The sequence below is a fragment of the Ictidomys tridecemlineatus genome, chromosome 1 (assembly GCF_052094955.1).
Source record: "Ictidomys tridecemlineatus isolate mIctTri1 chromosome 1, mIctTri1.hap1, whole genome shotgun sequence".
NCBI classification, from domain to species: Eukaryota; Metazoa; Chordata; class Mammalia; order Rodentia; family Sciuridae; genus Ictidomys; species Ictidomys tridecemlineatus.
The window spans coordinates 14687633-14705794 of NC_135477.1; the positions used below are offsets into that span (position 1 = coordinate 14687633).

The window sequence follows — 18162 nt, forward strand, 5'->3', positions numbered from 1 at the left end:
TACTCTCTCCTAACTATTTTGAAATATTCAATTAGTTAGAGTCAGCCGTAGTTATTCTACTGTACTATAGAACATTAGCAGTTATTCTCCATACCCAACTGCACCTCTGTATCCTTAACCATCTTCTCTCCACCCCTCCCTCACCCATACCATCCCCATACTGTGGTAACCACTACTCCGGTGTCTATTTCTTTGAGATCAACTTTTTTAGCTTTCACATATATTTGAGATCACGAGGTACTTTCCTTTCTGTATCTGACTTATTTCACTTAACATAATGCCTTCCTATTCCATCTACGTTGTTGCAAATGACAAAATCACATTCTTTTTATGTTAATTTTCCATTATGTGTATATTCCACATTTTCTTTATCCTAGGTTGATTCTGTTTAACTGTTGTGCGTAGTACAGCAATGAGCACGAGAGTCAGATGTTTCTTTAACATAATGATTTCATTTCTTTTGGACAGATACCCAGTAGATCGTATGGAGGTTCTATTTCTGATTTTTTGTAGAATCTCTATACTGTTTTCCATATGGGTACATTACATTCCCACCAACTGATATGAGAACTCCCTTTCTCCAGCTCCTCACCAGCATTTCTTATTTTTGTCTTTCTGATAGTAGCCATTTTAACTGGGGTGAGACAAAAATCTGCATCTTTAGTCCATGGCACCAGGGGTTCTGATTTGGGGATCTACATAGTTACCTTGAGAACTGCCCGCTGGGTGCCAGGCCCAGCTGAGGAATGCCTGCAGCACCCAGTGTGAGTGTTCCCTTCATAAGCCAAGCCCTGGTCGCTGCTGTTAGAACTGCACTTGAACTTGGCTAAATAAATTATGGTCTGACTTATAACAATTTCCTGATTTGTACAAATACCCTGGGAGGAGCCTGAGAGACCAGAGTCGAAATAGCCTGGGTAAAGGTCTTTGCACTCACCCTTACTCAGCTTCTCTGGGAACAACAAGGCCCACCTGGCTGAGAGAGAAGGGTGGGGAGGAGGGAATGAAGTGACTTGTGTGTAGGCTCCAGTACCATGCCTGCATTAGCAGACACCAATAAATATTACCTTCCTGAGAAGCAGGAGTTAACCTAAAACAACAACAACAACAACAACAAAACCCTCACGTGTTCTCCATCAGCTCTTGAAGCACACATTAATGTAAATAGATTTTTGGCCTTGATACACATCACTTCTAAAGTCAAGTGGTTGTTTAGAGATTTTTATAGCATGCCCCTCCTTAATTCCTTTAGAAAATACCGAGTTCTGTGGTAAATACAGGTTTTCAAGAGAGATCCCTGCAGGTAGATAAGGAAATGCAGGTGAATTGCAAGGTTGGTACCTTGGCTGGACATTCGCAGGATCCAGTGTAGAGAGTACGGATCAGGTGTTTAATCCAAAACGACACCTGCTCTTAGTCAAAGTCTCACAAGAGGAACCTTGTTCCTCAGAAGTTAGCCAGTAATGGATTATCGGACTATCTTGTTCAGACTTTTTTCCAGGCAAAAATGAGAACATTACAGAGGTCTGAGAGAAACAGTGAACTATTGTCCTTGCAGTGTACAGAGAGCTCCTTGCTTTAAGGTGCTTTCTAAATTGAGTGTCAGCAGGATCTGCCCTCCACTGTCCTGCCCAAAGCAGTTTTATCATGAGTCAAGGAAAAAAAAAATCACCTATGTTCCTTGTGTTGATGGATGAATTTTAGGTTCCCTCTTCTTATCCCATATCACCCTCATGGAGGTACTTACGTGATACGTGTTTTTATATCACATGGGTTCTAATGACCTCAGTCAGAAAAGGAATTTCATAGCAACAAGGGCCATGTGCACACACTGGCTGAAGAAACTGAGTGAAATGAAGCCACCTGGTTTGCTGAAAGCTGCAGGTGTCCCCTCGTTGCCTTCTCCCATGGCCCTCTGCAAAGCAGAGGCTGTGCGTCCCGTTCCCAGGACAGGGCAGTCACAACAACCTCTGTTCTCTGAAAACCATACTCTGGAGGTGGAGAGAGTAATCCCTGTAAGCCCCTCCATGTGATTTTAGGGTCTGAAAAGACCTAGAGATCATCTGGTCTGATCCCTCTATTTTATGGGAAAGGAAACCGAGGTTTGAAGGGATCTGCATGGGTTTTGTTTTCTTTTTTCATTATTGCCCACAGTTGTGTGTCAGGAACTGTGGGCATAATGGGAGGGTCCTATAACCCTCCAACAGGCTAAATGAGGTGCTGAATGAAGATCAGGAAATACTCTGTGGCAGAACTGTCCGTTATGTACTAGTTAATTCATAAATAAAAACATTTGCTGGGCTGAGCATTTTGCTATGTCCTCAGGAGCTTTGGGAGAAAGGAGACATATCACTGGGGTGAAAAAATGAACACTAAGAAATGGTCCCCACGTTCGAGGGACCTCACTGTCTACAGTGAACTGCTGAAATGTGCTGAGTCAAGGAAAAGACTTGCTGCAAAGATGGAGAATTTTGACCCAAACAAGAGTTTGCATTTAATGGTCCAGTTACGTTGTGCTAGAGGAGTTGGGGAGGAAGGGGCAGGACAGCAGGCTCCACAGAGGAACGAGCTTCGTGTCACCGTGATGGACTGTTCAAACCACCACCGTCAGTTATTTGTGGACCCAGTGGTTGTAGCAGAGGGTGGGTGCCATGTTTATTGATTTGACTTGTCGCTCATTGGATACCAAATGGTGGGGATGTTATGCTCACTGTCCTCACTGGTAGAAATGCCCCCTTCATCATCTGGATCTTTTTCTTTTTCTTCCAGTGGCCCACCCGCAGGACCCTCACCACCCATCAGAGAAGCCCGTCATTCACTGCCATAAATGTGGGGAGCCGTGCAAGGGCGAAGTGCTCCGGGTGCAGACGAGACATTTCCACATCAAATGTTTTACCTGCAAAGGTACAGAGTGTCTCAGCGTCCTGGCTCCGTGGCATGTCACCACCAGCAGGTCATCCCCTTTAGTGTCATCCCAGGCCCCTGGAGGATACGTCAGTGCCCTCAGAAGTCCTGGAACCACTTGTTTAGGATTCAGTTAGGCCTGAAGGGGAAACCAGGTGTTCCCAAGATGGATGGTTCATGGCCTTTGGGGACACACTGAGGTCCCTAATCCCGGGAGAGGGACTAGCTCTGGGAAGAACAATGAAAACCAGTTTTGTACTTCTGTTTCTTTTTCTCTAGAAAGAGGAACTCCTACTGCAAAGTCATCTTCTCCCATATCCATGAGTGGTAGGAGGCCTGGAACACTGTACAGTTGGTGTGCTAGGTCATTAGCTTCCGTGTGTGTGTGTGTGTGTGTGTGTGTGTGTGTGTGTGTGTGTGTAGAAGCAAGAATTAATCAGGAACATTTGGGAGCCCTCCAAGCAGAAAATTATCTGTCACCCAAAAAGTTCCCAATTTGAGGTTGATTTCCATTAACTAACCAGCCCCTCTCCTGGGGTTCACAAAGTTGTCATCGTGGTGCAAAGTATTCCTGGCCTGTCATTGCAGAGCCAGGGCTTGACTGACTGGGAAGAGGAGGAGGAAGAGAGTGGTTGGTGTGTAGATTTGAGAAGCAGGTTACTTGAGCTGAGGGTGTGTCTGGGTAGTTCAGGATGCAGATGCAGGATGTAGGGAGAGAGAGAAGGGAGGGGCAGACTCTGAGATTGTTTGTAGCTTTTCTCTGTACCCTGCATGTGGTCACCACCTCCTTCCTGGGAATGGGCTTCGTTTTGAGTGTCTTAGGTCACAGAGACTCGGTAATGCCATCCTAAGCCATGGCCGTGGCGGCTTAAGCCAGTGACCCTCAAACATCTGAAAAAAGGGGGAGGGCGCTTTTCTGAAGGCTACCACTGTTCCTTTCACTAACTACACTTTTCAGGAGGGAGCACTAGCATGTGAGGCTGGGGTGAGAAGAGGTCAGGGTAGGAGCTGAGCCCCCCCAGTGCTTAGTTCAAAATGATAGTTAATGATTGTATCTTGTACATATTTCCCTAAAGACCAGGTGATAGCTGTTCTTGCTTCACAGGGACAGGGTCACCATGTGATCTGAGGGAATTTGTTCCATGTAGTAATCATCTTACTGTGTGTGTATCTTATAACAAGTTGTACACCTTAAATATACACAGATTCATTTTTTACAAAAAAGCTTTTAGGGCTGCGATGTAGCTCTGTGGTAAAAGTGTCCGCCTTGCATTTGCAAAGCCCTGGGTTCAACCCCAGTTCCAAAAAAAGAGAAAAGATTAAAAAAAAATGCTTTCACACACATTATATAGAGATTAGTTAATCCTCTCTGAAACCTCTCTGAGTAAATTTAATAAACTCAAGTTCTCAGACAACCCAGGGTGGTCATCAGGAAACATCAGGGTCACACCCAGGATGCCAAGGGTACCGTCATGTGGCGTGAGTCCTGCCATTGCCAGTAAGCAGCTCTGTGGTCTCAAGCAAGTTATTCGTCTCTGTGGCTCAGTGTCCTTATTATAAAATAGAGATGAGACTGTATGTCATTTAAATTACCCCCAGTGTGCAGATTTCAAATTCAGAATACCATCCAGGTGTGTAGTATAGAACCAAGAGGAACTGAAGCCGCTTGAATAGCTAGCTGGTCAGAGAAAAGGCTATCTTCTGGTTACATCCGGTTCAGATAACAGATTTGGGTGTATACACACACACACACACACACACACACACACACACACACATTTTGCTCATAAATTTCCTAAAACATAGCTCAAGGGATAAATTTGGTATGAAATAAATACATCTTGTAAATGAATGCAGCCCTGTGTGTGTTTTCTGTTTCTACTGTGAATGAGCCATGGATCTGAGCAGTCCCTATTCAACACATTAAGGTGGTAGAATACACATCCACCAACCCCTGTAGGGTTGTTTTTTTGTTTTGTTTTTTTTGCATTTTTCTCTTCTAGTTTGAATTTAAGTTAGCACTAACTTATTTATGTTGCGAAGTCATACCATATACTTTTTTTCATGTTATAAATGTATTCCTGAAAAGTTAAATTTTTACTTAGATTAAATCCTATTTTAAGAGTGCTTGCTGTTTGTAGGAATTATTTTTCAATTTAACAAAATGTTGCTAAAATAAATGGATCATTTATTTTTACATATTTTTCTCACATTTAATCTGTCAATGTCACTGTCTAACATCCTAATTTTCGAGGGTCACCCTCTTTTCTTTTTAATGTTTTTATTAATTTGCTTTCTTCCTTGATGTCCTCCCCCCCCAAAAAAAAAGTCATTTAAGCTCCCTAGACCTTAGACGTAGGGTCTCCATGACTTTCCCCGGGATTCTAGAGGAATATGATGCAAAGCCATGTGTCTAATTGCAAGTATTCTAATAACTACATTAAAAAAGGCAAGAAGGGACAGGGTACCATTAATTTTTTTATAATATATATTATTTAACCTCTGTATCTAAAATATTATCATTTCAACATATAATTAGTATAAAATCATTGAGATATTTGGCTTTTTTCATACTAGTTTAACCCTCTCGGTTTGGACAAGTCCCATTTTCAGTGCTTAACAGGCACATGGTTAACGGCCACCATGTTGGACAGGGCCTTGAGATTTGCATTCTTATCATCTCCTCTCACTCCAAATTCTTGCTAGTACCAAATTCCCGATCTTCCCCTGTGAGTATTTAAGCCTTTCTCATTGCTGGACATCATTCCTCTTCCCGTTTTCCAAAGTCCCACTCACACCAGCAGCTTTAGACTGAACTTCACTCATTACTGAGTGTCTGAGGCTCTGGAGGGAGGATACAGCTTGGAAGAGCAGAAGACGCAACCCCTGCTCTGATATTCCCACTGTCTCCAGTACAAGAAATTTCTCATTGGCCAAGGCCTGCCCCCCTCACCTCCTCCTTTCGTTTTGTTTTAATTTTACTTAAATTAAAAGACTTTCATTTTTAGAGCAATTTTAGACAGAAATTTTTACAGAAAAATTGAGCAGAAAGTTGAGGTCAGGGCCCTTGTCCACACTGGTTCAGAACATAGTCTGTGGCTGTCTGGGTAGGGCTTCCTCTCTGTCCAGAGCCCTTCCTCCTACATCCCAATCAGATCAGGACTCTAGGTGTCCCCCTAGCCCACAGGATCTTAGTGCAGTGGAGTCCTAAAACAACAGTTTCATTTTCTTTCTGTTATGTCTTAAGTAGAGTCGTGATATTCAGAGAGTAAGTAAACTAATGTCCTGGGACAGAGGATTTTAGATGGGGAGCATGCACCAAAACAAGCTTGGGCTTCTGGGCAACAGCTGGCTGACTAAGAGGCGTGTTCAAGTGCTGTCTCAATTCTCCCTGGAATTCTGTCTCCTCCCTCCTACCCAACTGTCTTTTGCATAGTACCATGTTAATAAAGCCTCATTTCTAAAGCATTTCTAAAGAGGTGGTTTTCTGTATTTAAAAAGGAAGTCCTCAAATGCAAACATTGTAGCAATTAAAAGCAAGAGATAAGTGATTTTTGTTAAAAAGGGTCTTGAAAGGAGGACACTGGGCATCTTATATGAGAGCTAAACAAGCAAGAAAATCGGAAAGGGTTGCTATGGAGAAGGTAGAGATTACTGCACATGCCTAAATCAATTTTTAGTCTCCGTGAAGTCACAGAATTGACTGGAACAGGAGCAAGGTTGGTGAGCAGTAATTTGGTAGTTAACCCACCCCTTTTCCTGAGAAGTCTGACACTTTGGAATCCAGGAGTTATTCATTCATTTACTAAATGTTAATTGAACACAGACTTCATGCAGGATATTATGTTCAAGGTATAGAATAGAAAGAGATAGCCCACCATATCACATTCAGAGGACTCGGGAACCATTTGGAGAGAGATCAATAAGCAACATTGATTATACTAAGTGATGAGATAGGCATATAGGATGCAGACTGAGGCCAGGAGAACCCTGGGGAAGATGTTCTGGTAATCCAGATGGGGATAATTGTAAGGTAGCAGCAGGTAGGACAGAGACGAAGGGAAAGACTCAGGAGGCACTTCAAATTACAGTTGACAGGATTTGGTGACTCCTGAAGGGGAAGAGTGAAGGTTCCAGGTTTCCCGTGGACTGCTTGGGTGGATGGAGTGGAACCAGCAAGAAACACAGGAGCCCTTTGGTGGGACAGTGCGGGGGAGAGAGAGAACGAGGGTAGTAAGGGGACACGTGGAAGCTGAGTCCACATGGTACATCCAGAGCGCAGAGGGCTAGCACTTGAGAGGAACTGGTCTATGCTGGGAGGAAGGATTTGGAAGACTAGCATCTGGATGGTGGCAGTAGCAATATGGTCACGTGTGAAATTTCCCAGGGATGGCACAAAAGGCAGGAACTGAATATTAAAGCATATCAGCGTCTGAAGGAAGTAGAACCTAATTCCCACTCGTCTCCTTGGAAGATGTACCCATCTGATAATGAGATGAAGAAGGTCGTGTAATTGATGGATGGATGGATCCTGTAATTAAATGCCAAGGAGATCCCCAAAGCTCCTGCTGGTCTTTATGATAACCCAGTGGGAGCAGAGTGTGATTCCAGGGCTCTGAGTGGAACTGTTCTGTCTTTTGTGCTCATGGCTTTGCTTTCCATCCTTGCCCATCAGCAGCAACCACTCCACCAACTTAAAGGAGGTGTGTTCAGGCTGTGCATTCTGTGACATGGCTCTGGTGACATGGTTATTCTTCATGCATCCCCTTAGCTGCATCACATTTGTATTCCCGGCTCTGAGAGAAGATGAAAACAGATTTGAGCTACTTGTGTCCATTGGGATGTGGCTATGTTGGTATTTGTGCAGGTTTCTTCTCTGGATAGAATGGCTTCTAACATTGGAAAATGTCTTTCTTCAAAGTATCTCTTTATATGTGAGTTACATTCATATTGTTCATTTTATTCTTCCTTATTTTGATATATTATTCATTATATTGTTACTCTTGAGCATTTTTCGGGGTAATGCCCTAGATCCATTGCATCTTCCTGCCCAAAAGGTTCAACATATCTTCTTATTCATTTTTATTTGCTCCCTACTAGAAAGTAAGTCCCTTGAAGGCAGAGCTTTTTCTTTTTCTTTTTTTGTTCAGTGCTCTATACCCAGGGCCTGGCCCACAGCCTGACCGGATGGGAACTTGGTAAATCAAGGAATGGCTGGATGAGCAGAAACAATATATTTCTTTGGAGCTTGAATATTAGTATATGTTTCTGATGGCATCGCTGGTCAACCAGCCTTACCAAGTGCCTCCTATGATGTATATTCTCGAATGGTTACTAGATGGTGAGTTTATCTGGAAAGAGAGAGTTCAAGTGAAGGTATCTGAGCCACCTGTACCTGGCAGAGGCAGCAGGTGAGAGAGCTTGTGCTGAAGGCCACTCTCAAGCCATTCTTGTTGCTGGTTAGTTTTCACTCTGGTTTAGACCCTTGGCTTTTTTATTTCAGTTAGTCTTCATAAGTGTGGAAGCAGGGGATTGTTTCCTGTGCTTCCCAGAAGCAGCATTCCAGTCTCTCCCCTCTTCTACAGCCCTAATTTCATGAACCCGAAGTTCTTTACAACAAAGAGAGAACAGCTTTTAAGCCCAGAGAGATGGGATCGAGGCCCACATTTAGTTATGCTGGTTAGTGTTTATTTCAACAGATGCTTTATGTACAGGGAAGTGATGCTGATTTTTTTGATAGAGATATACATTTATCTTTGAAAATAATCATATTCAATAAAAATAGGCTGACTAGTAAAAGCAAAAGGAAACAGAATTAGCAGAGGGAAACTATGGCAGGCAGTGGGGAAGCTGGTACAGGAGGGAAACTGGGCAAGTTGGAAAGCTCTGTTCTGAAGGGTGTGCTTAGGTTTGCATCTGCAGGAAGAGGCAGTCTCCTGTGGTCTTGCTGTATTAAAACCATGACATCTACCGAAAAGTAGAACAACTGCATTTTTGAAAATGTCATCAAACATTTCAACTGAGATTGTTCTGCCACTGATTAGATTGAATTAGTGGAGTTTTGGTTGTAATTTGGAAAGTATCGTGGAAGCATTGATTCTAGAGAATTTTTTTTTCTTTTTAATCCAAGAAGAGTTTTTGTGTACAGAGAGGTAGTATAGACTGAGTAGTAAATGGCAAAATAGGATTTTTTGATAAGATCATGATCTTAAAATCTTTTTGTCTATATTAAACCCAGGCAGGACTTGGGAGAAGCATCTGGGTTATCTAGCTATTAATTTATTTCAGGACTGGAGATTGAACCTAGGGCCTTGGGCAGGCTTAGAAAGCTCTCTACCACTGAGCTACATCCAGCCCTGGGCTGTCTCTGAGTGTCCTTCTGTAAGGCAAACGTTCTTCTCCTTAGCCTTTCCCCCAGAGTCCTGCAGTCAATCATGAAAATCAGAAAAGAGTATTTAAAATGAACCTGAGAACCACTGACAGCCTTCAAAACTCTTAATTTCTCTGTATTCATATTGCAAGTAGCAGACCCTTCAGTGAAAAGTGGGGGACCCCTGTAGATGGGCTGTATCAGGAGATGCCATGGGTGTGGGTTAGAAGCTCCCAGGGGAGGAGTTACACTGGCCAAGCCCTTACAGCAGCATTTCTAAAATGTGGTCCAGGAAGCACCTACCCCAGAGTAAACCAGATGCTGGTTAATAATCCAGTTTCCTGGTTTTATCCCCAGTCTTAGCATTTCTAGTTGCAACTATAGCATTTCCAACCAGCTCCTTAACTAAATATCTGACACACCGAATTTGAGAATCAGTATTTTATTGGGCATGGAGCAGAAAATTTCTATCTAAACAGGTGGTGGGGTGGTGGAGAGAAAAAAAAATAGACATGCATGAAAAGAACAAAAGAAAGGGCATTTCAGCTGCCTGACAGGTACCATCCTGGCTCTTGGGGCCTTGGAAATTCCCTAGAATCGGGCTTCTCTTCAGAACAGCCTCCTTAAATGTAGAATTTTAGGTATGAGTCACTCAGTTAAGGGGAAAACATACACATGCGTGCTCTGAACATACTGACTAGTAGTATGGAGACGGGAAACATCATGGCTGCCAGGTGTGCCCCGTGAATTCTGAATAGGGCAAAAGAAGCAAGAGCACAAATTCCCTATTCTACAGTTGTTCTGGAAAAACCTGCTTCTGGCATATGAGGACTGGGCCTGAGGGGTTGTAAGACCAAAGAGAAAGAGACAGACCTAGGATTGCACTGAGGGTAACTTATTGGGGGACTTCTGGACAAAAGGTTGGTCCTAGGTGACAGCAAAACCAGTTGGATCCCTGCAGTTTGGGTCAGCAAGAGGGGCGTATGTGTGAGTTAGCACAAAAGTGACTTCATCCAAGCCAGAATATACCTGCTTTATCTTAAGCGAATATCTGAGTCAGGCACTGCTGGCGACGGGGTTCGGTCCTGAAGCTTCACACACCACGATGATGGTTTCGCCTATTTGTAGTTTGCTGGGAAAGTATGCAGGAAAAACTGACGAGGTTTACCCTGGGGCAGTCATGGCAGGTACAATTCAGGATGGCTGCAGACATGCCAAGCTGAATACATTCAACAGTTTATCTCTGCATTTTAAGCTCAAGGCTGAAACCTGAAATCCAATGATTATCCGTGATGAAAAGCTTGGCTAATCTAGGGGCATTGTGTATATTCTGAGCATAAACAGCATTTGTTTGTTGAATGAAAAATGTTCAAGTGCTCAGGCACTCCAAAATAAGTTATATATACTTAAGTTATACGTATAAATTAGATATTATCTCTGCCTTCTGGGGATGTCAGTGATTCAGCTGACCATATAAATATGACTTACCATCTGGGATGGATGGAATAAAGGGACAGTAAAAAGAGCAACGTGAGCATGCAGCAGGAGGGTCTTTGTGTGTTTATGGTGGGGAAGGGGCAGCAGTTAGGAAAGGCTCTCCCACGCACCTCTTCGAGAGAAGTTTGAGCTGAAATAAAGGATGCAAATGTAACCACCCAATTCCTCTTTGTAACAAAAGTCAATTAAATGAACTTCATTACTGCAAAGAGCAGATTTGCTTTCTTTCTAAGAGTCACTTAATTTTTGCATTAGAACCACCCGGGAATATTAACTCTTGATAGCCTTCAGATCCTGGCCCTATGAAATGTTCACTGAGCATCTGTCACCTATCCCTTTACTCAGCTGGTATGGAGAGTTGACAGGTAGATGTGACACCATACTGCCCCTGAAGGACTGGGAATCTAGCAGAAAGCAAGGGGTCTACAAGTAAGATGAGGACGAGTCGCCAGCACAGCAAGTCAGATACCACCTAGAGCTCCGTGGGCTAAGAGTGTTGCCGAGGAGAGGACAAGATGTGAACATAAAGCATGGACGTTCCAGAACCCTGAACTTCCCAGGACTAGAGAGGGGGAGCGTGCTCTGTGTGGGCAGGATTCAAGGCATTGAGTGACAAGGACAGAGGTAGGACAGAGTGGATACCAATCTTGATTGGAGTGCACACTTTTCTACTAGAAACTAATGGAACCGTGAGTTCCTGTTGTCATTTAACAGCTGGCTCTTTAAACATTACTTATAGTAACTCTCTTTTCAAACGTGGAAGTAGTTTTCTATGCTATTTATAGCCACATCATTTTAAAGAGACTTCTGAACATTGGATGTCTGTGGGGAAAAACAATTTGAATTAGACCACATGAGCTTTTGTCTTGGAGTAGCACTGGCAGAGATCCTCACATAGAATTGTGTTTTAATAGTCTGTTAACCCTTATCAGTGTGAGTCTTAACTATGTTTTAGAGGGTATTAAAATGAGAGAGTTTTTTGAAGTCCTTTCCTCTGATTATTTGTAGTGTTCAGGACATATTCTGTATTTTGTAAGTGTCTACCAGGTCAACATTATCCCATGTAGGAAATGAGCCCTTACAAAATACAGGATTTTTATGGAGCAAAATGGATGAAAATTGGAAGATTTTTTTTTCCTGTGAATTTGAGTTTTCTGTGTTTACTTTTTAAGTAAAATTGTATTACCTGCTGGATGTTGTGGTGCAAACCATAACCCCAGAGACTCTGGAGGCTGAGGCAGGAAGATTGCAAGTTCAAGATTGCAAGTTGTACATGACAGCAGAATAGATTCTGACCCACTGAACACAAATGGAGCACAACTTCTCCTTCCTCTGGCTGTGCATGATGCATCACACTGGTTGTGCAATCATACATGTATATAGGGTAATAATGTCCATCTCACTCCCTTGTCCTTCCCACCCCCACATTCTTCTCCTTACTCCCCTCTACTAATCTAAATTTCCTCCATTCTTCCCTACCCCCACCCCACCCCAGCTGTTGTGGATCAACATCCGCTTATCAGAGAAAACATTCAATGTTTGGTTTTGGGGGACTGCTTAGCATGATTACTTTGTTTAGCATGATTCTCCACATCCATCCATTTACTTGCAAATGCTATAATTTCATTCTTCTTTAAAGCTGAATAATATTCCATTGTGTATATATACCACATTTTCTTTATCCATCCATCTGTTATAGTTTAGCTACTGTGAATTGAGTTGTTATAAACATTAATGTGGCTACATCACTATAGTATGCTGATTTTAAGTCCTTTGGGTATAAACCCAAGAAGTGGAATAGCTGGGTCAAATGGTGGTTCCATTTCCAACTTTTCTGCAAAATCTCCATACTGCTTTCCAGAGTGGTTGCACTAATTTCAATCCTACCAGCAATGTATGAGTGTGCCTTTTTCGCCACATCATTGCCAACACTTATCGTTGGTTATATTCTTGATAATTGCCATTCTTACTGGAGTGAGATGAAATCTTAGAGTAGTTTTAATTTGCATTTCTCTAATTTGCTAGAGATGTTGAACATTTTTTCATATATTTTTTGATAAATTGTATTTCTTCTGTGAAGTGTCTGTTCAGTTCCTTAGCCCATTTATTGTTTGGATTGTTTGTTTGGTGTTAAGTTTTTTGAGTTCTTTATATATCCTGGAGATTCTAAATCTTTAATTTCTGAAACAGAACTTTGGGAAGTGGTTAAACCCAATGAGTTTGATGTTCTTTCCATTGCAATATAACCCATGATTCGAACTAGACACTACAGGCCCAGAAATTGACATCACCACATTGTTCAGAAGAGTCTAAAGAGACTAAAGATTTTAAGTAAATGGAGTGACTACCTTGGCATTTGGGTGTTTTCGGGAACAAAGATGGGATTATAGGCTCAGAGTCATGCCCAGGTGCCCTTTACGCTCTGCCAGGGGAGCTTAGCTCTAGCCATACACTCCAGACACTGGCCTGGTTTAAAGCAGTATGAAAAACGAGGATGGATGATCATTTCCATCTCTCCAAGTATTGTGTTACATAGCATGAGAAGTGGTTTTGCCTTCAGTGAGCTTGCAGGCGAGGAGAGGAGGCAGTCACATTGGTAGTATATAGAGGACCACAAGAGATCATATTAACAGACAAATGTCAATTGTTCTGTGTCCCAAGAGTGGGGAGTGTGTGGGGACTGGAGGAGGTCCCCAGCTGCATCAGGGGTCCCAACCTGAATGGGGCTGGGAGGCTGGGTGGGGTGGACATGGGCAGGGGCTGAGGGAAGTGTAGCAGGATGCTTGGGAGGACCAATTTGAAGTAAAATGCTGGTGTTTGGGGAGGTTCAGAGGAACACTGGCAGAGCAAAGCAGAAGAACTACTGGGTAAAAGCATCTTTTAAAGTTACTCATTAGGAGGTCTGAGAGACCCCATGCAAACTGTGTCCTGTGGTGCAGGTAAAAATGTTGATATGTCTGTTGTCTTTTGTCTGTTTTCTTTTTTTTTTTTATTGTTGGTCGTTCAAAACATTACACAGTTCTTAATACATCATCTTTCACAGTTTGATTCAAGTGGGTTATGAACTCCCAACTTTACCCCGTATACAGATTGCTTTTGTCTGTTTTCTAACACACACTTCTAAGTATCTCTGAGACTTTCTCCTTGGTTCATGGGAGTTCATAAAATGCAGCTCCTGTCATACTTGTTTTTTTGTTATGAGTCAAACCTTAGGAAGCAACATAAATAAATACATAAAAGGTGCATTGTATGAATGGTATTATTCTGGGTGATATCTTCATTTCTTGAGCTATTTGTAATTAACATTGTTTGCACATGAAATTCCACATCAGGTGCTAAAAACAAACTTATTCTATTGACAGAGATTTTAGTAATAAATAGAGGCTCCAAAATGGTTCCTTTCCAACCAAGGCTCTTATCATTATAAATTTAAACTTTGAATTAACTACAAACCCTCAAATGCCTTGCTTTGGGGCCCATTTTACCATCTGGTTGAGCTGGTAACTATCTTCTTTCCCAGAAATGATCATTGATTTTGATGTGCATTTAGAAGCTAATGTGAAAAGCTATTAAAATATGTGTTTTTGAGGTTTCATGTTTGCTTCCAGGATAATGCATTAGCAAGAGTTATTTCTAGCGGGAATCTGCCCCCTCACATTATTGTTGACGAGTCTCTGTTCAGCTATTTCGAGCTCCAGGCTAGAGTGGATAGTACTTTTGAGCTACACTGTGTGGTAGTTTTAAACACCCTGTTCTGCTTTTAGTACAAAAATGGATTAACTCAGACATGACGCCTTAATGGAATTTTGGTTGGCTTGGAAGACATTGTGCCAGTCTTACCTTTGTAACCTCTGCGACAAAAGGGTTTGAGGAGATCAATAGAATGCATCTTGGATGAAATAAAAAATTTTTTTAAAAATTCATTGGGGTAGAGGATGAAGGAAAAGGACAAGAAATGTTTAGAATTCACAGTGCTAATCCAGGGGTGAAGTGTTGGAGTTCTGTACCCCGAGTCTCTAGCACGAAGCAGAAGCAGGTTTGTGCTGTCACAGGCAGAGTGGGAACAGGTTTTTACTTCACCTGGGATAAAGTGGCACTCGTAGAGCACATGGCCTTTATCCTCAGAAAGGAAAGGGGGTAACCCGGTCTCAGGCTCCCACTTCACAGGGCAAGTTCAGAAGGCACCTCGTGTCCTGTGATGGGCTGAACCCAGGCAGAATGCCAGGCAGTTGGCTCTGCCTAACAAGCAGAAGAAAGGACCCGCCAAAGTCTGCTGCTCCCCAGTTAAAAGTTCTTGGGTTGCTTAAAACTAAATTGAAGACATTGGTTATGTTTCCTGTAGTCCCTCCCCGCCCCCCCACTCTGACTTCACCAAGACCCAAGCCAGGGCAGCCACATAGCAGAGATGTGCAGTCCCCTGCTGCGGAGGAAGGGAAGATTTTCCATGTTCCCCCAAACCCACCTGGGGGCAGAGTTGTAAGTATGACCTGTTCTGCCAGATGTCTAGCAATATGAACTGGTTGACAGGCAGATGGAATGTCACTGAGAGGGATTTGTTGGAACATAAGATGCAACTGCTGTTTTTAGAGGGTTCAAGAAATCCTTGCTGCTGCTGCCCGGTTCATGCCACTAAAGCGCTCTTCTGTTTTCACCCTCACCTCACGCCTCCAAGCTTTGTTCTCCTCCCGCTCCAGGGTATTTTTACAACCTGGGCAGCTCTCATTCCTTTTTTATTTTTTATTTTTACAATCTCAGTGTTTTTTTAATATGCCTGTTACTAATTTTACAACTTTTATGTAAAGTTTCTCAGATGTATGTATCACCACCTAACTAGTAGTCAATTGTAGTTCACAGTTTGCAGAGAATGAATTCCAGAGTAGAATATCAACGCAGCGCAGGGCTGTTTGTACCAGACTGTAGAGATGGCCAAGCAAGACAAGACTGAGTGGGGCCTTGAGTGGAGAGAGTTTCAATAATTGATCATAGAGAAGAAAGCAATTCATTCCTTCCACTGGCTGCCCTATGTTTTAATGAAAGGAATCTCTGCTTTTCCCTGGGCTTATGTTAACTTTCATCTACAGCAAACACAGGTGGAACCCCTAAAGTAAGAAATCTAAATATATCCTACTGAGGTTTGCTTTGATCTTACTGAGATTTTTGTGGTCTTGTAGATGGGAAAAAAATTTTGCTTCATGCCATCAATTAAAAGCTAAGCTGTTCATATAAAACAGACCAAAACTTTTTGTAAAAATAAATAAATAAATGTTCAACTTCAGGTATTTTAGGTTGAGAAGAATAATAATGCTTTTGTCAGTTTTGTCAGAGTGCAATTTTCAGAAAGTTTCTTCAGAGTGCAATTTTTATAACTCTTATACAAACACAGAATGAGCATGTGTCAGGGATTTATTCAACTCGTTAATGAGGGAGCCAGCAGAATGTAATGCTGCTTTGAAGGAAAACCAAAGGGTTGGGTTATACAGGCCTTCGGGAAAGGATGTTGCAGTGAGATGCTGGGTAGTTGGAGAACTGATCACTGCTTCAGCAGGATGGTAACGCCTGGCTAAAGTCGTCTGCAGCTCCCTGGGCAGAGTTAAAATTAGCTTCCAAAGTCTGGGCCTTAAATCAATGGTAAAAAGCATGTCAAACTCTGATCTAGTCTCCCTGGATAATGAAATAATCCTGTGTGAGCTGTTTTTTGAAGTTCTCAATAGTTTTATTAGTGCACATTAATGACAAAGAACAGCAGGTTTCGTGTGTCGTGTTCTGATATGCATACAACATAATTTGGTTACTCCCATCCCCCATTACCCACTCCTGCCCACCTCTTTCCCTGGTTCCCTTCCTCTTCACTAATAGTCTCCCTGATACATCCCTGGTGTCTTTTTACCCCCTAGATTCTACATATAAGGGAAAACATGAAATATTTGTCTTTCTGAATTTGGCTTATTTAGCTTAACATGACGATCTCCAGTTCCATCCATTTTTGGGCAAATAACTTGATTTTGTTGTTCTTTATGGCTGAATAATACTCCACTGTGTTTGTGTACCACATTTTCTTTATCCATTCATTTGTCAAATTGGGCTGATTTCCTAATTTGTCTATTGTGAATTGTGTCTCAATAAACATGTAGGTTTCTCCATAGTATACTTTTTAATTTTTTTCAGATATATACTGAAAAGTGGTATAGCTAGATCACATGGTAGTTCTAATTTTAATTTATTTAGGAACCTCAATACTAACTTCCATAGTGGCTGCACCATTTTACATTCCCACCAGCAGGGTACAAGCATTCCTCCCACCCACATCCTTGCCAGCATTTATTGTTATTTGTATTCTTGATAGCTGTATTTCTGATGGGGTGAGATGGATTCTCAGTTTAGTTTTGATTTGCATTTTCCTGATGGCTAAAAATGTTGAACATTTTTTCTTATAATTATTGATCATTTGTACTACTTCTTTTGATATGTGTCTGTTCCTGCATGCGCTGTTAAGGAATGTTTCAGAATGACATTGAAAAAACATGCTTCCTCCCTGTACCTTGTTAAAGGTGTTATTTAGGTTTTGGATAATTTTTCTTAATATCAATGAAAGGTGAGCTTTCATTGATATGATGTACCTAGAGCAGTCAGATTCATAGAACATACAACAGCGGTTTCCAGGGGCTGGAGGGAGGAAGGAAATAGGAGTAATCGTTTATGGGGCACAGAGTTTCAGCTTTGCAAGAAAAATGAGGATTCTGTGGTGGAGGATGGTATTGTGACAGTATGAATGTGCTCAGGGCCACCAAGCTGTCTACTTAAAAATGATGATGATGGCTCAGTTTATGTTTCATATGAATATTCATATGTTTCATAATCATCCTAATCATTTTTAAATTTTATATATATATATATATATCATCAGTTAAAATATTTGTAGATGAGATAACATTTAGGCATATGAAGAAAAAGTTAATAATTCTTCATCATCCAGAGAGAACCAACTTAATAACCCTCTGTTTTGGTGAACTTGCTTTCCTTGTTCATGATATAGCACCATGCGCTGGTTTTATGTATTGTTCTGATTTAGTTTGTTTTTTTTTTTAATGCCAGCTCCATAGACTAAACATGCCATAATTTATTCAGCTATTGTTGCACTGATGTAAATTCAGTTGGTTCCAATTTTTTTTCCTTTTCTGCCAGTGCAAATACCATTATAACAAAATCCTATGCAGAAGAACAAGGCTGAAGGGCAGGGTCTGCACAGTGACGGGTAGGAGGCAGAAGAGGAAAAGGATCTGAGAAACATGTTATTGAGGAACTAGATTAGATTTAGTGGCCAGTTGAAAATATTGTTATAAGAATGGGAGAAAGGCTGCAGCTGCTGATTTATTGCAAGGAAACAGAAGTAG

At 41.8% G+C, this 18162-nt stretch overlaps 1 protein-coding gene across 5 annotated transcripts in view; it reads left to right on the forward strand.

Annotated features, from left to right (window-relative positions):
- Window positions 1-18162, forward strand: part of Ablim1 (actin binding LIM protein 1) — a 186827-nt gene that overhangs the window by 46205 nt on the left and 122460 nt on the right. For all 5 annotated transcript variants that reach the window (XM_078045117.1, XM_078045070.1, XM_078045097.1 and 2 more), the window contains exon 2: window positions 2770-2904. In XM_078045117.1, coding sequence (XP_077901243.1) covers window positions 2770-2904 — 135 coding nt within the window. The remainder of the gene's footprint in view (window positions 1-2769; window positions 2905-18162) is intronic.